Source organism: Rhinatrema bivittatum, chromosome 13, assembly GCF_901001135.1.
Source record: "Rhinatrema bivittatum chromosome 13, aRhiBiv1.1, whole genome shotgun sequence".
Classification (NCBI taxonomy): domain Eukaryota; kingdom Metazoa; phylum Chordata; class Amphibia; order Gymnophiona; family Rhinatrematidae; genus Rhinatrema; species Rhinatrema bivittatum.
This window is the reverse complement of record NC_042627.1, coordinates 7,739,008-7,764,037: the sequence shown is the minus strand read 5'-3', so window position 1 is coordinate 7,764,037 and position 25,030 is coordinate 7,739,008. Positions and strand designations below refer to the sequence as shown.

The window sequence follows — 25,030 nt, the reverse complement described above, 5'->3', positions numbered from 1 at the left end:
GAGGGAAGGCCTGGTGCTAGGTGAGCAGGAGCAAGACAGAAGGCAAAGAACAGCCCCATTTCCTTATTCAGCTGCTTCTGTCTCATCATCCAGCCTGGATTTCCCGTTTCCACTTTGTTCACTGGAATGAAGGCTGATGATGGTTTGTACTTTACATCTTGATATAAAAAATGCCTTGCTACGTAAAGAATTAATACCTAGAGGTGGGCATTGGTTTGGGAGCCAGTTTAATCGGCGCACACAATTACACACGTAGTTTTTCGTCAAAAATAAATATATTTTCAAAGCTTTTAGTTCTGTTTTCATTCACCCACTCTTTATTCCTTTGCCTGGCACTTTACTCGTTCCTTCCGTTTTCCAACTCTTCTAATTTTCCTGTCATTTCTTTCCTTTCTCTTCCCTCCCTCTCTGCCCCAGGCTGGCTCTCCTCCTCCCCATCGTGCATCATTGCCTCTGCTTAACTCTTCCACTTTCTTTTGCTCTTTGTCTCGTTCCGCCTTCCTCCCATTCGTCCATCTCCCATTCTGTGCCCCTCCTCCACTGTTTGTTTCCAACCCTTCTGTCAGCCTGAGCTGTCTCATGTTTTTCTTCTCCTCAAGCACCTTCCCCTCCTACATCTCCACTCTTCCCTTCTATTCCCTCTTTCCCCCCTTAGGTCCTCTTCCTCTCCTTCCCTTCTCCTCCAGCTACTTTTTGGTTGTTGTTCCCAGCCTTTCCCAGATCCTCTCTCAAAACGGGGCCGATTCAGTAAAACGCGCGGGAGAGCCAGCGCTCCGAGGCGAGCGCCCGCTCTCCCAGGCCACTCTCCTGGGTGCGCGATTCAGTATGCAAATGAGGGCTCGCGCTAATGAGGCACCAGGGACACTAGCGCGTCCCTAGCATCCCCTTATTGGCAGAAGCGGCGGCTGTCAGCGGGTTTGACAGCCGCCGCTTAATTTTACCGGCGTCGGTTGACGAACCCACTGACAGCCACGAATTCGGAAAATGGAAGCCGGCAAAATTGAGCGTCTGTTTTCCAACCCGCAGGGAGATGTTTTTTGTTTTTTTTTAAGATTTTTTATTTTTGGGGCCTCCGACTTAATATCACTATGATATTAAGTCGGAGGGTGTTCAGAAAAGCAGTTTTTTCTGCTTTTCTGTACACTTTCCCGGTGCCCTGCCTTTGGGCAGGTGTTAATTTCTGAGAGTAAAATGTGCGGCTTGGCTGCACATTTTACTTTCTGTATCGAGCGGGACATAGGCTCAACATGCATTTGCATGTTGAGCGTGCGATTAGTTTCGGGGGGGGGGGGGGGGGGTGGTTTGGACACGCGTTTTCCACACGCTATTACCCCTTACTGTATAAGGGGTAATAATAGCGCGTCCAAATGGGGGCTTAACGGTGCGCTTGGCCTGAGCGCACCGGACTGAATTGGCCTGTTTCAGGCTGGCTTTTGGAGTATGTGAGTTGTGCAGCTACACAGGGCACCATGCACAAGAGGATACCCTATGTCTGCACCCTTCCTTAACTTATGGGCCACCACTGCTGGCCCAAAGATCCTGTACCTTGGGTGTTGCCACAGAAATGCCTGATGAATGTGGAGATCACATGCAAGCTCTTTACCAGCCCAGAGCCCATGGCACTGCTGATCCATCACCACCACTATAACATGAGAGAAAGCCAACATCACTCAGCATTCATGGTTTGGAGAGAGGTATCTTCAAAGGATACTGGCAAATCAATAGAATGTCCCAATAGAGAGGTGCTTGTATATGCTGAAAAAACCAAGATGTATTTAAATACAGATAAAAATGATCCCAAACTGTGTAGATCATTTGATAATAAGCAGGTTGTGGGTAAAAATACAAATACTACTTTGAAGTATCTGTATGTAACTGCCAGAAGTCTGAAAAATAAGACTGGAGAGTTAGAATGTATGGCACTAAATGAAGATATAGACATAGTAGGCATCTTACAGACCTAGTGGAAAGAGAATTACCAATAGGACATTGTGATAGCAGGGTACAAATTATATTGACATGACAGGGCAGATAAAAATTAGTGAAAGGGTGGCACTATATGTTAAGGATGGCATAGAGTCAAGCAGGAGTACAGTTTTGCAGGAAGCAAACTGCACTCTGGAATCCTTATGGATAGAAATTGCAAGGATAAAAGGGAAGAGTATAGTAGTGGGGATATATTACTGCCCGCCTGACCAGGATGAGGAAGCAGACTGCAAAATGCTAAGAGATGAGATGGGCTAGTAAAATGGGCAACTCAAAAATAATGGGAGACTTCAATTTCCTGAATATTGATTGGGTAAATGTCACTGTTCCAAGTTTCATAACCTTGTTCTATGTAATGCCTTTTGGCAATTTTCATGTTCTGTTTCAATGTAAACCGATGTGATCTTTATCTCATATAGGAACACCGGTATATAAAAATCTAAAAATAAATAAATAAATAAATTATCAGGACATGCAAGGGAGATAAAGTTCCTAGATGTCATCAATGACTGTTTCATGCAGCAACTAGTTATGGAACCAAGGAGAGGAGGAAATATATTAGATCTAGTTCTCATGGAATGCAGGACCTGGTGCAAGAGACTAAGGAGGTGGATCCATTTGGCAACAGTGATCATAATGTAATAAAATTTGATATAATCATTTTAAGATGAATACTATGGCAAACTACTGAAGTAGCATTTAAAAATAAAAAGTGAGATTATGATAAAATGAGGACATTTGTTAGAAAAAACTAAAAGGTGCAATCCACAAGGTTAAAACATAGAGGAGGCATAGAGGCTGTTTAAAATTACCATCCTTGAGGACCAGACAAAATATAGTCTGTGCATTAAAAAAGGTTGAAGGAAAATCAAACGACTGCTGGAGTGGTTTAATAATGAGGTGAAAGGCAATTAAAGCCAAAAGTGCATCATTCAAAAAAAAAAATGGAAAGCAAACCCAAATGAGAAAATAGGGAAGAGGAAGTTATATGCAAAAAAAATGTAATTAAGCAGACTAAGAGAGCATTTGAAAAATACTTGCCATAGAGGTAAAAACAAGTAACAAGTACATTTGAAACAAAAAGCCTATGAGGGAGTTAATTGGACTGCTAAATGACCAAAGGGTATTTTCTGCTATTTTCTTGTACTCTCTGAACAGAGAGTACAAGAAAATAGCAGAAAATGAATTTTTTGCCTCTGGCTCTACTGAGAAGGGTGTCAGTCATATCAACACTGGCAACATTTTTTGTTGATAACAACTCTGACCGACTAGATGGAATCTCATGGGAGCACCAAGAGGAGATCTTGCTGGTGGCTGAAAAGGATCAGTAAGCATTGCTTAGGTAAATTTTAGAACTTAAAAAGTTTTGGGGAGAGGTAAACCATTGGAGTTTATTCTTTAGTGTGTGTTTCTTATAAAAAGCAAGCCAAAAGGTAGGGAATAGTTTAGTTTGTGTGCGTGTTATAAAAAGCAAGCCAAAAGGTAATAGCTTAGAGTTTCTTTCCCTCCCACCTACCCCACCTCATCCTTTGATTTATAGACAAGAGACACTTTCACATTAAAAATCAAGCAGCCTTTTATCTAAAACACAGGATTGCCCCAGCCCTTATCAAGAGTTTAATTATCTCGTTGCAGGTCACTACCAGATTAATAGTGAATATGCCAATAAATTTAAAGACTCATATTTACACATTCCTACTCCCTTAACAACCAAAGCTTACTCAAGGTTACTTCTACCAAGACACTCAAGTAGAGCTCACAGAAACCTCAAGTAATTTCAACTCACAGAAAATGCAGAATCCAGATCATTTAAAATCAAAATTGGACCAAATGGGTGTGCTGCTGAGACTAGCAGTCACACAGTTAATTCTAAGTAGTGAAAACTTTACACTAATAACCGAGTCACATTCACTCGTTCAAGAGTAGATGTGAAGAATCAAGCACATCTGGAGAAGAGTTGAGATGGCGTCTGGTTCGGATGCTGAGTTTTAGCTCTTGGCGGTTTACCTTGTACATTGCTCTGCTGGCAAAAAAAAAAGAAGGCCCAGTCAGTTCTACCTCCACCAATGGTTAAGGTGGCCATTTGACTGTTCTGACAGGCTCCCAGCAGATAATGCCATGGTTTGTGCAGGGAATGGCATGATTGAGCTTTCTTTTAAGCTCTGGCACTAGAACTACCCCATTGGCTCCACGTGTTGCTGGTACTTCCCTGCTCCAATCCCCAAAGCAGCCCAGCACTGGCACAAGTGCAGACCGGCTACTGGTGGGGGCAGGGAGAGCTCATAAACGCAGACTCCATTGCCTGGGCAAGAATTCATAGCACAGGGAAGGTGGCAGCAGCAGCAGCAGCCCCCAGGCACTGCTGCTAGGAACACCACTGAGGGGTAAGAGGTTCCTTCTTCTGAGCCCTGCAGGCTGGTAGCAGTGACAATGGAGGTGCTGTTAACTCTACCAGTGAGAGGAAGATCACATTGGAGAATATATGGGCTGTTGTTATTAGGATGGAACTGGAAGGTACTTTATTTCCTGTAGTTACTAAGGGGAAATCACTATTATAAGAGGCCAGCTATTGTGGCTTTTGTCAAAAATAATTTGGCGTTATATAATGAGCTTGCAGCCTTAGAAAACTGTCTTAAGGCAAGGAGTCTGCAAATGTTGAACTTTCCTCAGATCAGCCCCAGGAACTATTGAAGAAGTGTATGGAGAAGATACTGAAGGATAAGCGACCTGGAATCTCTAACAGGGAAAAGTAAAGTTAATCCTAAGGAAAGGGGGTTGCTTGGGCTGTATCTCCCGTCGTTTCTTTTGGGGGTTAGTCTATAAAAGTTATTTCCTGATGCAGCTTCGTATCAAGGCCTTGCTTCGAGTACAGAGTGTGTGCTGGGAGCTGCTTTCTTTTTGACATTGCTCTGTAAATGCCTTGTTAATTATAAAAGGAGTAAGTTTGTATTTTATGAAAGCTTTTCTTCAGGATAAGTTATCTTTGAATTAATATTTCTTTATATCCATTTAATAGGTTCAGTGAAAAAGGAGTTAATGGGATATACATCAGGCCTAATGTATTATATTTGATTTTTTCTATCGTGGGCTTAGCATTTTGCTATATTGTATTGTATTTATTTTATATTTTTCTTTTGCTTCCCTTGAGGATATTCTGTAAGTCTAAAGTTTTCTTGATTTGCACACTATGTGAATTAATAGGTGAAAATGAAGGGGAAAAAAAAGGCACATCCCAGCAACAGCTACAGGACAGTCCTCACGCTGCCCCCGACAGAAGGATGAGATGCACTTCAGCCAAACTATTCCAACTGCAGCAGAACTGCAGCTCTGCCTCCTTGTGCCATTCTCTTCAGGTGCATTTCAGTCGCTCGCGGGAGGCCCCTGAGGACTGGGCTGCGCGGCATGGCTCTATAATCGCCCTGTGAGACTGGCAGGGGTTCATGCTGAGCTCCGAGGAGGACCTGGGGTCCCCGTGCATGACACATTTACAACTCTGCACACACACAGTCTTATGTGCTTTGGGACAACGGGCAGGAGTCCAACAACATGCCAAGAATTTCTGGATATACAAGGTGACGTACCTCTCCCGCACACTGATCTGTAAGGGGGTGATCGACCCTGTTAGTCCACTTTATTTCTGAACTAGTAAGAGCACTGGACAAACCACGTTGGACTTGAAAATGATATATAAAGAAATTTAAAATAAAAAAATAAAATAAGGTCTTTTTTTTTTTTTTTAATTGGACTAACCTAACATTTATGACTACCTTTTGACAATAATACTCCGCTTAGCATGTCAGCATAAAACAAGCTAAGGCTGAAGACGTCTGAATAAACAAACACACTGGTGGTTGGATTACACCCGCAGCAATGCGCTTTCAGGGCTATAAAGTAAAAGAATGGTTCAGGTGGGCTCCGTTCCCTGCTGTCACTTGCCCAGCCAGCAATTCTGATTGTGCACGGGCCTGCGGGACAGAGAACAAGCGTCAAAAGCGAGGCACCAAGGCCTCAAGTTAGTCCAATAAAAGACATCAACAACTTGTTTGCTGACCACTCTTTGTTCTGATCTGTGACAAAGTGACAGCTCTGTGCAATTTCCCATTAGCGGCAGCCACTTTCCACTATCCCCGTGGCCCTCCTCTGCTAATAAGCAAAGCATTCATGCACGAGAACTGCAACCACGAGAGGGCAGAACAAAACAATCTCAAGAAATGGCACCGCAGGACACCAAGAATGAGAGCCCCTGTGGGATACAGGAGGCCGCTGACCCAGACTCCTGAAATGTTACCATCAGTGCTGAGGAACACAGGGCTGCAGCCAACACAAAGCCACAAGTTTCCTCCCCCCCAACTAAGGGCCAGGGAAAGCAGCTGCCACGCCAGAGTCAGTGTCGTGGAGCCGGCAGACACTGCCACGTGGGAGACAGTAAACCACAGACACGCTGCTTTCCTGGTCAGCAAGGGGGTCGTGCCCTTTAATTCAGAGTCCTTTGTAAGTCAGTGTCCAGGGGTGCAGAAGGGTCACTGCACCGAGCCTGTCCCCTGCTGCATTCTCTTCATCAGCTCTTCGTCCTGCATGGACAGCTCCGTCAGTTTCTTGCCCATGCGCTCGTGGATGTCCAGGTACTTGGAGACACAACGGTCCAGGCAGACGCACTCCCCCTTGGACAGCTCGGCTTCCTTGTAGTGAGGGGGGACGCACTTCCGGTGGCAGGCATTCGTCATCCTGGGAAATGGTGGGAAAGGGAGAAGGATGGAGAGGTGAAAGAGAGGAGAGTTGGTGTTACAACATGAACTTTTGGCTCAGTGTGGAGCCGAGTGCCAGATGTGCAAGGTGCCACAAACCGTCTCTCGCACCAATAAACCCACAGATTTACACTTTAGCTTCCAGAAACCAAGGAGCAGCTCCAAACCCAACTGTGATTCTTGGATCTCAGCTCAGTCAGCTGCAGGTCAGAATCCCCCCTCAAACGTTTTATTCCAGGATCAAGCACCACTCTTCAACTCTGCTCTTATGAGGTGGGGAACACAAACCTCCTTCTCCCCACCAAAGCAAGGATTGGTTTCACTGTAGAGCTACTAAGTGAAACGAGAAGGCCAGGACTGATCGGATACGACAGCTAGTAAGGATGCTTCCTCCGAGAATGAACTGCAAGAGAAACCAAAAGCTACCCTATACTTTCAGATCACAGAGAGCTATAAAATTAGGCAGGAGTTTGTTATACCAGACATATTTAAGGTCCAGATTTACCAGGAATATAGCCTCATGGTTATGCACAACCTGTATAGGAAGTGTCTCATTATCTCTGACAGTCCCTTGCAGTGCAGGATGATTGCCTCAGGACTATCCTATCTGTCACTCACCTGCCATATGCTGCCCGAGAAGGGGACCCCGGCAGTGCTGGAATCTGCAGCTTATACATCTGCTTGCCTTATAAAGCAGGGGTCCTCAAACTCAGTCCCTCAAGGGCCTCAACCCAGTCAGGTTGTCAAGATTTCCACAATGAATATGCATGCAAGTTATTTGCAGACACTGGAGACAGTACATGCACATAGATCTCATGAATATTCACTACGGCAATCCTGAAAACCCGACTGGGTTGCGGCCCTTGAGAACCAAGTTTGGGGATCCCTGTTACAAAGGGTGGCATCCTGATCCAATGAAATTGTAAGCTATTGTAAGATTTTTTCTACTGTGTTATGTGGGATTCTCTCTATGTTGTTTGCTCACATGTCTTGTTATAAGGGAGATTAAAAAAAAGGGGAGGGCTATGTTTCGGTAATTAATTGTTTTAAATGCTTTGTTTTTAGTGAAAATACTGCAGGGGGTTTGGTTAAGAAACTAAGCCCCTGAAGAAGCTGTTGCCAGCGAAACATGTTAAGCAAAGCTTATGGCGAGAACCGTGACCTGTTCTTGAGTGCTTCTGTGCCCTATGACATGACTATCGATGACAGCTTTCCAATGGCCAAGGGAAACCTATACGTGAAGAATGCTGATACTGATGGAGTGACGACACATGACTATTGATGATGGTTTTCCAATGGCTAAGGGAAACCTATACGTGAAGAATGCTGATACTGATGGAGTGACGACACATGACTATTGATGATGGTTTTCCAATGGCTAAGGGAAACCTATACGTGAAGAATGCTGATACTGATGGAGTGACGACACATGACTATTGATGATGGTTTTCCAATGGCTAAGGGAAACCTATACGTGAAGAATGCTGATACTGATGGAGTGACGACACATGACTATTGATGATGGTTTTCCAATGGCCAAGGGAAACCTATACGTGAAGAATGCTGATACTGATGGAGTGACGACACATGACTATTGATGATGGTTTTCCAATGGCTAAGGGAAACCTATACGTGAAGAATGCTGATACTGATGGAGTGATGACACATGACTATTGATGATGGTTTTCCAATGGCTAAGGGAAACCTATACGTGAAGAATGCTGATACTGATGGAGTGACGACACATTTGGATCTGTCTTCACCACAGTTCTCCCAATGTTTTGATAGATTTTCCAGGTCTTTAATTTTTCTAAATCGAAGAAGGAACTTTGAATGATACAGCAATTGACTGTTTTGCAGGAAATGCATGTTGGGAATCTTTTTTATGGTCATTGGACTACTTTCAAACAGTAGGGGATTATGAGAATATTTAGAAGCATGTATTGTTTAAGGTAACACCATGTGAAAGTTTAGTAGGTTGGTTGGGTGGGATTTAGAATAGAGATGCTTCTTTTTATATGCTTGGGATGACTGGATGTGTGATGGAGGGTTGGGCCCTTGCAGTGCATTTGTTATGATGGATGAGTTGTCTTTTGATGATGACATGGTAGCAGAAATGTAAAATTAAAGTAATATTTATGTTTTGTAAATTTGGGAGACATTGAATAAGAATGTTTAGTAAGGACATTTTCTTGTATATTGATGAATAGTCTTGTGCCATACATAATTTGTATCCTTACCCAATGGCCATGCTGGGTTTCTGTTAACACATTTCAGACTGTGAGTGAATAGCTCCCCCTGCAGGCTGCTCGTGGGAGTGACAACAGCCACTGCCATGCACAAAAGAGGTGGCATCACGATAAAGGCAGCAACCAAATGGAGACCGGATTTACAAAAAAAACACCTCTCTCTCTCTCCGGCCCTGATGTAATAAGGTGCGCTGGGCTGTGCATACATTTACTCTCCATGCAGCGAGGAGTTTTCTTCCTGATGCAGAGAGCTGCATGAGCTTAATTCATGGTTTCCTTTTGTGAAATATTTTCATTGCTGCGAGTAAACATTTATCATACAACACTGAACAGCACAGTCAGAATAATAAGTTGAGCACAAATGATAACATCAGCGCAGAAATACATTAAAGATGTTTAAACTCAAATGTTGTCTTGGCTATCCCTTGAAAGTCCTTGTTTCTTCTCGTACATCTTACCACCTTCATTCACTCCACTCATACACACCCGAACAAATATTGGATAAGGAAGAAGGATTCTGGTTACAAGGTCGTCATACAATCCCCAAACTGAAAATACGCCTCTGTGACTATAAAGATTTGTGGCCTTGAAGTTCTCTTTGGTTTAACGCTTCCATCACTGCAAATGTCCTCATCACCGCTTTCTATGTGGGGAATGCCGGTAGCCCGTCTGTATTTCCAGCAGGACACAATAACTTTCTTTGCTGACGGTGAGTGAAAGAAGTAAGAATTTCAAGCTTCCTGCAGGGAGAGGAATGGTCGGCAGAAAAAGGGAGGAGATATTGCCCCTGTGTAGGTCCCTGGTGAGACGTCACTTGGAATACTGGGTGCAGTTCTGGAGACCTCACCTTCAATAGGATATAAACAGGATGGAGGCGGTCCAGAGGGAGGCTACTAAAATAATCAGTGGTCTTCATTCTCAAGCATATGAGGAAAGACTTAAAGATCTAAACATGTGCACTCTAGAACAGCAATTCTCAACCTCTGTGTTGCCATGTGCCAGCAGGTGTGTCGCACACTTCCCGGTCTTGCTGAGCCGCCTTTTTCCTCCACCCCAGTGGAAGGCATTCGCCTATTGCTGCCGTTGCCGCCCGGGCTATCAGCCAGTTCAGGAACAGCAGCAGCTTGGCCTCTTCTTCCCACCCCCGGCCTGGAAGAGGAAGTAACATAGCCCAGGAGCAGCAGCCAGTGATCGCAATAGGAGCAGCAGGGGCTTGGTTCAAAATGATCAGCCGGTGATCAACAAGAAGAGGCAGAGCCGCATTAGCCCCCACGGCTGATGGGACTCTTACTTCATGGGCCACAAGGGCTAGAAGAGGAGGCTGCTACAACTGCTTTTTCTGCTCGGGGGGGTGAGAGGGAGAGCAAGCCAGAGTGTGTGTAAGAGCAAGAGAGCATGTGTGTGACATCGAACATGCATGTGATGGAGAGGGTGTAAGAGAGAGAGAGAGCATGTGTGTGATCGAGAGAAAATAGTTAGGGAGGTGACGTGTGAGAGAGAGAAAGACTGGTCAGGGAGTGACCGTTGTGAATGTGAGAGAGAGAGATTGGTCATGGGGTTCAGAGTGAGTGTGTGTGTGTGTGTGTGTCTGTCTGTCTGGTTGTGGACCCTAAGGAAAGACCATGAGGCCAGAGCTTCAGTAGCCACTGCTTCTGGTGTGTACTACTGGCCTGCAGGGGAAAGGAGTAGGAGAGTTACTGGAGAGGGTAAGTAAAGGTGGCTTTTTAAGTTTATCTTTCTTGATTGACTGCCATTTTAATTACTGGGTACTAAGTGATGTGTCTGCTGTTTTGAAATATTTTATTGATGCTTGGAGAATTTTTAATAATTGCTATGAGTTTTTAATTATTGGATGTTATTCTATTCATCAGTTGTTTTGAAACATTGATTCTATTTATTAATATAGTTTTACAATCATTTTATATTTCTTGAGGAATGTCTAATTAGAAATGTGCAGACAAAAGCTGAACTAGAAACAGCAAGAAGCCATGCTTTGTATGCAGTGCAACAATGGAAAAACAAAAACATTAACTTTATGGTCACTTGATTCTGTTTTTGGTGGAGGTCTGTCTGAGTTCTGCATGTGTGACCAAGGTAAGGGTGTTTTGCAAGTTTGTAGTTTCTGTGTAGGGGTCTATAGCAGCTTGGCTTGTTCTGTTTTTCCTAATAGGAGGTGTATTGGTGTTTAGGGCCTGCTGTAATATTTGTAGTGTTGCCTTTCATAGGTAGGATTGTTACTGTTTGAGTGCATTCCATAATATAATGGCTGAGACACCCCCTCCCCCAGAAGCCAGTGAGCACTACCTCTGTAGCATCCCCAGCCACCCCAGGTCCTCCACACGGCAGCTCTTGTCACTGATTCATCAGGTTGGTCCAGGATATTGAATGATATCTGAACATAAAGTAAATTACAGGTTGGATAACATCGTGTGTCTGTTTATAAAGCGAGGGAGAGGGAAGTGGGGGTGCCATGGTCCCAGTTGTTACTATGTTAATCTATTTTAAAATATCATCTCCCACCTGACATTCATTCATTTACAGCTGTGTAAAGCTTTGAAAGTTTCCACCACCACAGCATCACTGTAATGCAAGCTGCAATGTTCTTGTACATATTTGGACAGCACTAGCCTTAGCTCATTCTGCAGTGACTGAAGAAAGAAGCATAGCCCCCAAAAGCTATTTAGTACACAGAATGGTAACGAAGGACTAGGAGGCAAACAGAGGAATAACCAGCAGGAAAAAAAAAAAAGAGGTGATGATGCTCTTGCACAGGTCCTTGGTGAGGCCTCACCTGGAGTACTGCGTTCAGTTCTGAGCCCGTATCTCAAAAAGGACAGAGACAGGACAGAGGAGATCCAGATAAGGGCAACCAAAATGGGGTGGGGTCTGTATCGGAAGACTTACGAGGGGAGGCTGAAGGATCTGAATATGTGAAGAGGAGGTGCAGGGGAGCAATGATACGGACCTTCAGATACCTGAAAGGTTTTAACGATACAAAAACTTCATTTCCATCGGAAAAGAAAAAGTATAATTAGGGGTCAGAAAATTAAACTCCATGGGGGGACAACTCAGAACCAACCTCAGGAAATATTTCTTCATGGAGAAGGTGATGGATGCCTGGAATGCCCTTCCGGAGAGGTGGTGAAGAAGAAATCAGTCAACGAATTCAAAGGGGCATGAGATAAACACTGTGCATCCCTAAAGGCCAGAGGATGGGAATGAAGAAGAGGATGCATGGGGGTCACCTGCACGGAGCGGCAGTTACTACCTCAAAATAGCCTTGATGCTTTTGACGCATCTGGAACATCCTTTCCTGCTTCGGCAGGGGACAGGGGAAAATAAAAAGGGGAATCGGATCCAGACAATAACACGGGCCCCGACTTTTAAGGTCTAGGATACTGACACGCAGACCTAAGAGAAAAAGCATGGGACGGCTTCTACGGCCAAGCCCCAAAGCAAAGAACGTCAAGCAGCACTGTCTGAATTATCAAGAAGGCTCCTCACCCAGTAAAAATGTTGCTAGCAGTAATTGTGTTATGGGTTTGACAGTTACTTGGCTTTGATTGTAAAAATTGCTACCCTTGTCATAAGGCTTGGGAGTAACTGCACAGAGCGGCAGTTCCTACCCTCAAGAGAAACATGGGGGTGTTCTGCATGGGGCAGCAGATACTACCATGAGCAGCTTGCTGGGGAGACTGCATAGACCATCTGGTACTTTTCTGCCATCAATACTATGTACCAACAGGTATCACCTACAGCCTGTTTGTTGACATTTATTTGTAAGTTACAGATTTGAAATTATTCACAAGCAAACACCCAAAATGCCGACGTAGTGACATACTGGTTGGGAGGGTGGCAGAAGCAACGGCCGTCAGAGTCAAGGAGAATGTAAGGGTGTTCAGATGCAACAAGCACCCATCTCCTGTTCTCCATCAGAAAGAGGGCACGAACAGTTCTGTTGCCACATGTGGTCCAGCAGCCCAATCTGTGCCTTGTGCCGCTCCAGCTATGGCCCCGCCCATCAATGCAGAACTAGATTTCCTTAGAAGAAAAGAAATATTAAAGCTATTGTCTCCATAATCATTCAAGGCTCGGCATGCACCAAGGAACGTCTATTCCCCTCCACAGCGGCACTCACAGCTCCTGCAGGGTCCATCAGAGAGACCCTATTTCTTGCAAACTTGGCCATTTGAAAAAACCTGTACAATTACACAGAAAATGTCATTGAAAATGTATTTTCACCCCCAGAATGCAGGGTTCTAATGTGAACACAAGCACGGTGAATTCTCAGATGGCAGGTCTGCTGCGTACTCGCTGCAGCCGGCGGTGCACAGCTCAGAAGAGGAAGCCTGCAGAAAAGAAATTCCAGCTGGAGTTAAGCTCATGGTAACGCAAAGGGGGCCAAACAAGAAGATCCCCTGAAGGCTTGGGCGAATCACTGAGGATCGTAACTACTGCTATGAGCCTGAAGGAGATTAGGCTAATTAAAGATTTCCTTCCTTTCAGAAAGCCAGTAAAAGGCCTGGCTCTTTAATTAAATATATGGCTAATTAATGAGATGGGCCAGGCTATCTGACATAAATCTTCACAATGCTTTCAGTTTGAGATCTGAGCTTTTCTTAGTGAATCTGGGGTGTGGGTGTGAACTTAACCTTGGTACAAAGGGGTGGTTATGGCATTAGTTGTCCTTCAGCTTTATTAGTTGCGCTTAATGGATTATATTTTCTGTTTTGATTTTTTTTTAACTATTGACATTTTAATTTTTCTATTTTAAATGTTACTACGTTTGTCCATGTTATGGAGTTAGATAGGCCCTTTCTGCGTCACTGTTTTTTTTCTTAGTTAAATGATGTTTTTCATTTAGATTTGTATTTAATTTTTCTTGAGCCTTGTGTTGTGTTTTATTGATTTCACTTTGCTCTGTATCTCGCTAAGTACAATCCACAGCGAACACTAAGATCACAAAATAAAGGACTATTGACTATTACAATATGGAGTACACATTGGACGCAAATAAGAGATCGTATGTTTTCCATAGTAGGTCCAAAAATCTGGATTTCCCTGCCTGAGACGTTGCATATTTTACCAGATAGAAAGAGATTTAAACATGAACTAAAAACATGGCTATTCAAAAATGCATATAAATTAACTTAAAAACATCAGAATATACAGAATCACAAAGACAAGAAGGACGAATGATAATATTTAAATCATGAAGAATAAGTCAAACGAGAGAATGTAAGATTCTCAAAACAACCCACTAACTAAAATGTGAAAACTATCATTTCGTTTTAATTTTTCAATAACATTTGCCTTAAGTACAAGATCAATTATTAACGTGTACTAGAAAATTTCACTGGATAAATATTAATGCCTGTCTATGAATACCATATATGTAACCAATCTTTCGGGCCGATACAGTAAAAACGTGGGAGAGCGGGCGAACGCCCGCTCTCCCGGTGCATGCACAGGTCACTCTCCTGTGCATGCACAGGTCACTCTCCTGTGCACGCAATTCAGTATCTTAATTTATTTAAATTAGGCCCGGCGGTAAAAAGAGGCACTAGGGCCACTTTTTTGACGGAAGCGGCGGCTGTCAGCGGGTTTGACAGCTGACACTCAATTTTGCCGGCGTCGGTTCTGGAGCCCGCTGACAGCCACGGGCTCGGAAATCGGACACCGGCAAAATTGAGCGTCCGGTTTTCGGCCCGACAGCCGCGGGCCCATTTTAAATTTTTTTTTTTTTAATTTTTTACTTTTTTTAACTTTCGGGACCTCAGACTTAATATCGCCATGATATTAAGTCGGAGGGTGCACAGAAAAGCAGTTTTTACTGCTTTTCTGTGCACTTTCCCGGTGCCCGGAGAAATTAGCGCCTACCTCTGGATAGGCGCTAATTTCTGAAAGCAAAATGTGCGGCTTGGCTGCACATTTTGCTTACTGAATCGCACGGGAATACCTAATAGGGCCATCAACATGCATCTGCATGTTGCGGGTGCTATTAGGTTCGGTGGGGGGTTGGACGCGCATTTTGGACGCGCTATTACCCCTTACTGAATAAGGGGTAAAGCTGAATAAGGGGTAAAGCTAGCGTGTCCAAAACGCGCATCCAAATGCCGGCTAACAGTGCGCTCCGTCGGATGTTCCAATAAATGCAATAGTCACCTATGTGCTTATAAGCAAAGAACCACCTTAGTTAAAACATTCCAAAATACCCATGTCAGCTGATAAGCAGGTTGTTAAAACAAACAAAAACATACAGTGAAAGGTCTGCATGTGAATGCCAGAAATCTACAAAGTAAGAGGGTGCACTTTGATGAGTCAAGGTTCCCTCTTGATGTGTCGTGCGTCCAGGCGTTGGTCCGCCAACCCATGCGCCGTTTGTTTAGTCTTCTGCGTTCTGTTGCCTCAGGTAAAAAAATTAGATTGTAAGCCCCGTGGGGATAGGGAAATACCTACGGTACCTAAACGTAATCTGCTTTGATGTACACTTTGAAGTGCCGAAAAGCAGAATATAGAAATGTAAATAAATAAATAAATGGGTCGACACAAGCATCAAATCTTTTAGATGGTCAGAGCACTTCGCCGTCTGCGCCGGTTTTGACGTCTTTGCGCCCCTGGAGTTGGGTGGACAATGCTGCTGGGCTCGGGCCTCTGATGCATCATCCGATGCGGCACCCCGTGGCCGGTCTTGGAGCGGGGGGAGAACCGTGGTGGCGAGCACCATTTGGCTCTTGGTAGCCCCTTTACCTTGGACTCCCAGAGAAGAAGCCCTTTTCCTTTTCTCCGGGAGGTCCAACTTTGGAAGAGTGAGAGATGCTCCAACTGTGGAGCACAGGAGCCATCACCACCTTTCCTCAAGGTGCGCGATTTTCTGGGCACGCTGTCTCTGAGCCTGCAGCGACATGCACCCACAGTCGCGGCAAGCCGACTGGTCATGGTCGGGCCCCAGACAGACATAACAATAATTATGCCCATCGGTGATCGACATCACCTTCCCGTCCTGGCAGTATTTGAAGCCAGGCAGTTTGGGGCTATGGTAGCACTGAAAAGTGCTGTTGTAGTCTTCTACAGAAGAAAAAACTAGAGGAGAAGTTGGGAGACAAAGCTCTGCGTGCCGATGGCAGCGCGGAAAACTGAGACTGAGGAGAAGATGGCGATCATGACGCGTGCAGCTGCACAGAACAAAGCTCTGTGATTGCTAGAAGCTCCGCCTCAGGGCCGCCAGAGAACGTCCCAGACAGCATGGCTAATTCAGCCCTACTATCAACAGGAAAATAAATCTGACCTCTTTTGGCAGCAGTTTTTGGGAGAGGGCCTGGAGCAAGTGGTGAAGGGCGTGCGTAACCTGCTGGAGGGCCTGGGTCAATTGGTGGAGATCTCAACAATAGGTGCTTGGAAGTGGGTGCACACATCCACCAGCTCTATCCATGCACGTTACACGTAGAACATATGCACATGGATTCCTGGAACATTCACACATATTTTCAGGGCGGTGATACACAGTATTTTATTAACTGTGAGACTCCTGTTGCAGTTTATAAAATACAGGTGTAGCTTTAGGCACACCAACCTACGAGTTATGCACACTATTGAAAATGACCCTTTGTGTGTCGAAACTTAGTATTTTCCACTTCTTTGTTCAGTTTTTTTTTTTTTTAGTGGTGCAGAAGCAAAAGATACGCAACCTGAACCAATCAGATTGGCTCATACTGCAGAATCAGCAGAGTCTCTTATTTCAATTTACATATCTGTGCAGCTGCACATAAATATACGTTATCCCCACTGCTGTAACCCTGACAGTGTTTCTCTTAAGTCCTCAGATATTTCCCTTCTCTCTTTTCATCACTGTGCTGGTGTTCAAATTTCTCTATTGTTTACCTATTGTACATGTCTGCCATCATCTCCACCTCCAACTCTGCCGCCAGCTGTTGCGCCCTCAAGGGATCCATCATACTACTGCCAGGAAGCTCTTCTCAGAGCTTCAGCCACCTTTTCTGGACCCCTAAAAGAAATACAAGTAATAGATATTTATTAAGGTGATAAGTAAGCAGCACATCAACTTCCACCGATAGGTGATGGAGATATGAAAAAAAAAAAAAAACATGGCACAGCTGGGGGATCTACGAAGGCAACAGTCCAACCAGACATGCTCCTTAGTGCTTCTAGCCCATACATCGGCTGGCCTTTTGTTTATGAAGAGGAAAGGGAAAACTTGTTCCTTTGTGAAAGTGCAGAGTGCCTCACTGAATCAAGAACCTGAGGGAAAGGAACAGTGGACTTTCAGGATTCTGGATTCTTTTCAGCTTGCCATCGAGTCCTTTCATTCAAAAATGTTAGTTTCCAACATGTTAACGGAAGAATTGATACTGTCCTGCTACAGTCATCAATTCCATTATGGCAGTCCAAATCTCAGATAAGGTGATTTCCATAAGGATACCCAGGATACTTTGTTGTTGTTGTTGCTGCTGCTGCGAATGCCTCTGTAAGTTATCCTGCATATCTGGCTGATTTATTGCAGTCACAAATTGTGGAAATGTCATCTGTGTCTATGTGTAATAAACTTTGTTATCGAGGAGAATCTTATTCTACATAGAAAGACAGAAAATGTGGAATATGCAGAATTCCCCAAAAAATATCAATCAAATTTGTATTCTGAAAATGATAAGAAAAAACCCTACATCTATTATATCATCTGCCTTGAACTGTATAATATACATTTTATAAATAAACCATGAGATGTAAAACATTTTCCTATACCTAAAATGTTCTACCATTAGAGATTTAAATGTTTAATATTAGCCATCTTACAAATGTCTAAATAAGAAATACCACTTTTTCTAAATGCAAACTATCTACCTTTGCCTAATTTGGAATCTAGTAACGGTGCATGTAATCTGGAAAGCTTCAAAATCTGATTTGTTTTAGGAATTAGAAAAATTGGAAGAGCACAGCGTTGCTACAGCTCGAGCGTGGGCCAGACAGGAATTGCATTCTGAAACTAATTTTTACAATAAAATGATATCCTAGTCTTAGGTCAGAAAATTAGAATATTCCTTTTTCTACTCAGAAAAAAAGGCTGAAGTTTCTAAACTTGCTTCAGGATTTTAGATGCTCAGTTTCTCCTGAAATATCCTTGCACTTCGCTAAAATCCACAGGAATATCGTGACTATTCTCTGAACAGGGCTGAAGAGGATACCCAGCAATTCCAGTCTATTAGACAATTAGATAAGCAGTTACCCAACATGATTTATCCTGCAGGCTTTTTCATGTTCTAATACTGCTTATTTCATTTTTCTTTCAGCTTGATCTTCATATCTGGATTGTGGATTTATTTGCAGTAGAAAATAACTTTGTGTGGGAGGTTATTTTTGTCCTCTAATTGTAGACATTGTGCCACTTTTTTATTTTAGGTTTATCTCCCATGAAATAGTGAAAATTAAAAGTATAGCAATGCCTACAACGAATAGAATTTGTCATGAGTTACTTGCATAACCGTTTTCATCCAGGACTGGAAAAAAAGCGAGACGCCGGGTCGCCCACGTGCTTGCCACCAGACTCGGAAAAAGAAACCCCCTGCCGACCTCAGAGGCTTGACAATGTCACTACCAGGGTTCAAGACCCGGGCCAAGAAGGGCCTCGAGTGCACTTACCAAATTGACCCTTGTAGTCTAGCGGGGAGAGGGGCACAGAGCACCATAGAGCACCTCCTGGACTCCGTACCAGCCGGCGGCCATCTTCCAAAATGGCGCCGACCCCTAACACGTCATCGGGGCAAAGGGAAGGTGTCGCCAGGGCGACGCCATTTTGGAAAATGGCAGCCGCCTAATACAGCGCGAGGGGGCCCTCATTAGGCATCCAGGGTAAACGTCCAGGAGTCTCTGGAAGGATTTGGGTTTTTTTAAGAAACGGGAGGGAGGTGAGGGCAGTGCCAGCGCCGCTACTTCCCGGGGGGCCTAAACTTTATTTTTCGCGATGTGTGGGGAGCATTTCTGCGCGTGCGTCCTCGGCCCCTCCGCGCGCGCTGCCATGCTTTCCCCTGCAGGAAGCTGAGCCCCCCATATGAAGAAGCGGTAGGACGTAAGGGGAAGCTGTTTCATTCATCCTGCGCTGCAAGCCACCTCTCGGCGCCTGCTTCCGTGCTGCAGTTCCTGTAGCCACCTTCCCCACCCCTCCCTGAAGCTCATCAGACAGGGACAGAAAGACTCCTAGACAGCCGCAGGTAGGAGATCAGACTAGGAAGAGACTTTTGTCTAGGAGGCAGACCTGAGGCTGAGTCTGCTAGAGGAGAAGGGAGAAAGTAGCACTGCCCGACAAGAGGGAGGAAGAGAGGGGGTGATGTTGAACACCTTGGGAAGGGTAGGGGGTGTTGTGTGGAGGATGCAAGTAGAATGTGGGAGAGGCAGAGAGGGATGGGGCAGGAGTGGGTGGAGGTTGAGTGAGGATGGGAAAAAGAAGGGAAGATGCACTGGGCCTGATATAATTGGGGGAGGAGGGTGGTTAAATCTGGGCCGATTGGGAGCCCCGGGATCATCAGGACCCTTATCATCCCGATGCTCCCTGGGAAAGTTAGCTACAACTTCTAAGTTGTAATGAAAACACGACTTTCACTTTTTCAGGCAAGCCAAGTCATTTTATTACCATGAAATTGACTAGTAACGCACTGCTTTGCATGCATTTGCAAAGTATTTGCATGCAAAAGCAGCTCACTTCAATTTTGATATAGGGGTAAAAGCACACTTTTAAAATACTACATGTTATTGCTGTTGCAAGGTGTTTACTGTGCAGTAAACACCTAATGACCCCCCTTAAGCTCCTCTTACTCAGCAGCTCATTGCTATTATGGATGTATGGAAATCAGAAACTGATATGCTAATCATCAATAGAATTCTCATGCAAGAATCAAACTGATATATCTGTAATAAAGTATGAATATAAATGGCTGAAGAGTGGAATCACAAAGGAAATATTTAACTCTTACAATAAAAATAGACTAGAAATAAAATATGACAAAAAAGGCACAAAGGAAAGGTGTAGAATGAGGGGACATGATGTGAAGCTCTGAAGGGGGAAGCCTTGGAAACAAAGACAGGAAATAGTTTTTTCACAGAAAGTGTGGTGGATGCCTGGAATTGAGACAAAAAATAGAATTCAGAAAAGTATGGGATGAGCACAGATGATCCACGGTGAATGGAAATGAAGTACAATTGCATCACGACTTCAAGAAGGCATTGGGGGAAGGCTATTACTGTGACATATATCGGGCAAAGAGGGCTGAGAGGTTGTGTGGAAGTCATGGACAAAAGGGAGTTAATGGTGGCTTGCATTTGGGCAGTCTATATGCACATCTTCCAAACAAGATGAATCTGTTAAGTGGGTAGACTAGATGAGCCTTGTTGATCTTTATCATTTATTGTTACTAAATAGAATCAAGAGAGCGCAACAGAGCTAAGGAAAGGGCAGGTGTTTGGAGGAATTTCTCTGGTGCTGATCTCTAGAATCTGTTGCCAGGGGTGGGCTCAATCAGCCTATTACCTATTTGAATAGACAATTCAAAGTAAAGATTAACAACAAAGAATCACAACCGATCCCTTCCAACCGGGGGGTCCCTCAGGGTTCCTCCCTTTCCCCTACCCTCTTCAACATTTACCTCTTACCTCTATGTCATCTACTTACTAAACTAAACCTAACTCACTATCTCTACGCGGATGACATCCAGATACTCATCCCAATCTCAGAATCCTTACAAAAAACCTTGGCTCACTGGAACAATTGTTTGCAACAGATCAATCATCTTCTCTCCAGCCTTTGCCTCATTCTTAACAACAACAAAACTGAGATCCTAATCATCAATCAAGACATCAACATCAAACTTCTAAACCCAGCTGACCTACTCAACTCATCCACTCCCATATTAAATCACTCACCACATGTTCGAGATCTAGGTATCATGCTAGACAATCAGCTCAATTTTAAAAAATTCATAAGCACAACCACCAAAGACTGTTTTTATAAGTTACAAGTCTTAAAAAAATTGAAGCCTCTTCTTTATTTCAACGATTTTCGGATGGTCCTACAAGCCATTATTCTATCAAAAGTCGACTATTGCAATTCGCTTCTCTTTGGCCTTCCATATTCATCCATCAAACCCCTCCAAATGCTACAGAACTCTGCAGCCAGAATCCTTACCAATACGAATAAAAGAGATCACATCACCCCCATTCTCAAGCTCCTCCACTGGCTGCCTATAAAGCAAAGGATCCTATATAAAGTACTCACCGTAATTCATAAATCCATTCACAATATCTCTCCTCTTCAATTATGTAACCAACTACGCCCTCACTCCTCCTCTAGACCCATCAGAGGAGCATATAAAGGCACACTCTATGTACCTTCAACAAAATCCTCGCATCATAAACATGCCATATCTACAGCAGGCCCCATTCAATGGAATGCGCTCCCACCAGACATTCGGCTTGAGTTCTGCCACTCTTCATTCAAAAAAAAACTTTAAACCTGGCTCTTTAGCCAAGCTTTTCCAGGACCATGATCATCATTTTTTCCCCTCCAACCAGCAAGAACATATCTTCTTCACAAACCCCCATTTTCCATACCACTACCTACTTCGGTATCTAATCTCTTGCTGCAGGACACTTGAGACTTTCTCACTTATACGTTATAATTTTTATGCTCAATAAGACCTGTCAACTTAATTGTTTAAGTCTTTTTTTTTTTTTTTTTTCCTCCTTTATCTTTTGGTCATCAATGTTACAACGTTATTGTTAAATTTTGAACTTATGTACACTGTTCCAAGTTTCATAACCTTGTTCTATGTAATGCCTTTTGGCAATTTTCATGTTCTGTTTCAATGTAAACCGATGTGATCTTTATTTCATATAGGAACACCGGTATATAAAAATATAAAAATAAATAAATAAAAAATATTACCACAATAGCCCAACCTACAGCACACTGTGATGTGAGCCACTATTGTGTGCTCTGAGCCGCTTCCCAGCAGTCCAGCTCGACATAAGGAAAACCAAAATGAAGGTTGGAGTCTGAAACATAAGTTGATAAATCCCAGTGATGCGTCAAACCCAAATTCTACCTCTTCCCTCATTCCACAGGAAAAGTGTAAATACTGCAGGGTCAATGGAGAGTCTTCGGCATCTGTAAGAGAGCGTAGAAGTGACCACACTAAGCATTACCAAGACTCCACGCCAGCTTACGAGAAACCGTGCAGAATGCTTCCCATACCAGGACCAGAAGCAAAGATGCTGGGGCAGAGATGGAGAACCGTAGAGAAGATGCAAAAACAGGGGCCAGAGAGCAGCCTCCATCGCCGAGCACAGACGAGAGACAACTGTAACCACAGAGTCACTGCCCCTCTCCTGCCACAGTGTGACAGAGGAGGGGGCAGAGTTAAGACTTTGACACTAAGGATTGGGGGGCAGGGGTGATGGTGAAAGTCCTGCCTGGGGAGACTAAGGAACCTGTTTAATTGCACCTGGAACATTTTGTCATATGTTTTCAACTATTTAGCAGTATTTGTTAATTATCTTACCCTTTGAGAGTTTCAAAAGATGCACTGGTCATATAGTACAGCAAAGGTGATTAATGCTCCTGACAGTTATTACACGTGGAGTCCCGTATCCGGAAGTGGACTGTCAGGGGCATTAATCACCTTTGCTGCACTATATGACCAGTGCATCTTTTGAATCCAGGAGTTATTAGATACACCGTATTCACAACTGTACAAACGACAAGATCCAGTACTTTTGCGGATCAGACACACTAAAACAATTGATAAACGAGCACATGACTTGTTCCACCGTCATGAGTCCATGAATATATGTTTAAGCCCCTGAGGCAGCCGTTGTGAGAACGGCGAAACTCGGCCAGAGTCGGGCTATATTATTCTTTTACGTCTCCACTTCAATAAAGGATTTGAAAAAGGCCAAGGCATCTGTTTTTCTTGTATTTCCTAACGGCTTTCATAGATCGCCTTACCTTTGTGCTTCTTGAGACCATTTCATTCACCCTTGACAGCAAGATCTGCAGATTGTTCAAAGTCATCAGGGCTTCTCCCCAGAACTTGGCATCTAGAAACAAGTTTTATTTTTTGCCATCTCCACAAGCATGTGGCACTTCCTCTTGGGTAAACCCTTCTGTTCATGAGTGTAGGGCGGTGTTTCCCAGCCAGTGGGCCAGTGCACACCCAATCAGCTGAGCCACAGAAAAGCCACCACTTCCTGATGCTCCTAGTCAGGCCAGCACATTGAAGTCCTTGCTTATCAAGGGTGTCACTGATGGCAGGCTTCCCTTCAGGTTTGGCACCTCTTGCATGATAATTCGGTGCCTGTGTAGCAGTAGTGGTGCACATCAGCCACCCTTCTCCTTTTCCTGTTGCAGAAGTACATTTTTTCCATCTGCTAGAAATATTTTTAACACTGCATTCAGTGTCTGTAAAAAAAAAAATCTTTATGGCGTGGCCTTGTTGCTCCTGAATCAGTGTACCGGTTTGAAGCTGTATATCCAAGGCCATTCAATGTTCCTTTCAGCTTTGGACTGTACAGCTATGGTGTTTCGTTTTGGAGAAGCATAAGAAAATGCCAGTATGGGAAGTCCAGTCTTCGGTGGAGGTTTGTGTACCGTGCAACACGAGCCACACAACAGCATTCCTGATATATTTTTCAAGCAGCAATAGACAGCACTTACACGACTACGAGTCGCAAATAGTTTGTTCTGCTTGGGTGAAATCATAAGTGTGCTATTATTTGAAGTTTGTGAAGTCTGTGGCTGTGCCAAGTTTATATGAACCATAAGAGAAGACTTTCATTACAATTTATTTCAAGAAAAGACACTATTCCTTCTTTAAATAAGATTATTCTTTTCATAAACTTTGATACTACATAGAGGTTATTCCATACATGACTATTATTATATATTTTAGAATCATTGCCCTGAAGAAGCCACTGCTTGGGGGTGAAACAAGACGCCCTTGTCAGGACAACAATGTTAGTACATTACAGTTAACATGGGATCGAATCAGTTTAGAGTTAATAGTTGTGGATTTTGATAAACTTGGAAAAAGCTAGAAGTTGTTACAGTTTTATAGTATTTCAATCTATGTAAAATTTGGAATGTTCCTGTTTTGATAAAATGGATAATCAGTTGATCTATGTTACTAAGCACATATATTTTTCAAATGTGTGTGAGTGTTATGAATGAGTGGTTTTAATGGTAAATTGAGATTAAAACAGAGATATAAAGCGACTTGCCCAGAGTCACACACAGAATCAGTGACAGAGCTGGGATTAGCACTGAGGCACAGGGAGAAAAAGCAACTCACCCAGGATCACTCAGAGAGTCGGTGACAGAGCTGGGATTGGGATTGAGGTACAGGGAGATAAAGCAACTCACCCAAAGTCACTCAGAGAGTCAGTGACAGAGCTGGGATTAGGACTGAGGTACAGAGAGATAAATCAACTCACCCAGGATTACACAGAGAGTCAATGTCAGAGCTGGGATTGGGACTGAGGCACAGGGAGATAAATCAACTCACCCAGGATTACACAGAGTCAGTGTCAGAGCTGGGATTGGGACTGAGGCACAGGGAGATAAAGCAACTCACCCAGGATTACACAGAGTCAGTGACAGAGCTGGGATTAGGACTGAGGCACAGGGAAATTAAAGCAACTCACCCAGGATTATACATAGAATTACTAGCAGAGCTGGGATTAGAACTGAGGCACAAGTAGATAAAGTGATTCTCCCAGGGTCACACAAGGAGTCAGTGGCAGAGCTGGGATTAGGATCATCATCCCAGGATATCTCCTGATATCTAACTCCAGTTTTTCTCAAAGTTGCACCATTCCTGTTTCAACTGGAGGAGCGAGAGAGCCCCAGGGTGACCTCTGCTGGTAGGAGACAGTAATGCATGGTTCAGACTGCCCAGTGTTACAGAGATGGAGCACCAAAAGCCTCCAGAGAGAAACAAATGGAAAGTATTTTTTAGCAGTAAAAGCCTTTCTCAGACAAACTGAAGT

General features: G+C 43.8%; 1 protein-coding gene across 3 annotated transcripts; it reads right to left on the bottom strand.

Annotated features, from left to right (window-relative positions):
* Window positions 1-6,431: 6,431 nt before the first annotated feature.
* On the bottom strand, window positions 6,432-18,791 carry TIMM10 (translocase of inner mitochondrial membrane 10). Of its 3 annotated transcripts, none has more exons than XM_029575201.1 (3): window positions 18,635-18,791; window positions 16,862-16,985; window positions 6,432-6,711 (listed from the first exon to the last, which is right to left on the bottom strand). In XM_029575201.1, exons 2-3 carry the CDS (start codon window positions 16,933-16,935, stop codon window positions 6,507-6,509), a joined length of 279 nt encoding a protein of 92 aa, XP_029431061.1. In that variant the 5' UTR covers window positions 16,936-16,985; window positions 18,635-18,791; the 3' UTR covers window positions 6,432-6,506. The 3 variants fall into 3 exon arrangements, with proteins under 3 accessions (XP_029431061.1, XP_029431062.1, XP_029431063.1); XM_029575202.1 differs by lacking the exon at window positions 18,635-18,791 and adding an exon at window positions 18,473-18,598; XM_029575203.1 differs by lacking the exon at window positions 18,635-18,791 and adding an exon at window positions 18,469-18,580.
* Between the last annotated feature and the right edge of the window lie 6,239 nt (window positions 18,792-25,030).

Bases quoted from the DNA above. Each gene is read 5' to 3' on its own strand.
- TIMM10 (XM_029575201.1), bottom strand. From the start codon at position 16,935: ATGATGGATCCCTTGAGGGCGCAACAGCTGGCGGCAGAGTTGGAGGTG. The intron at 6,712-16,861 runs GTAAACAATAGA...ACCATTTCCCAG, and splicing joins ATGGCAGACATGTACAATAG to GATGACGAATGCCTGCCACC.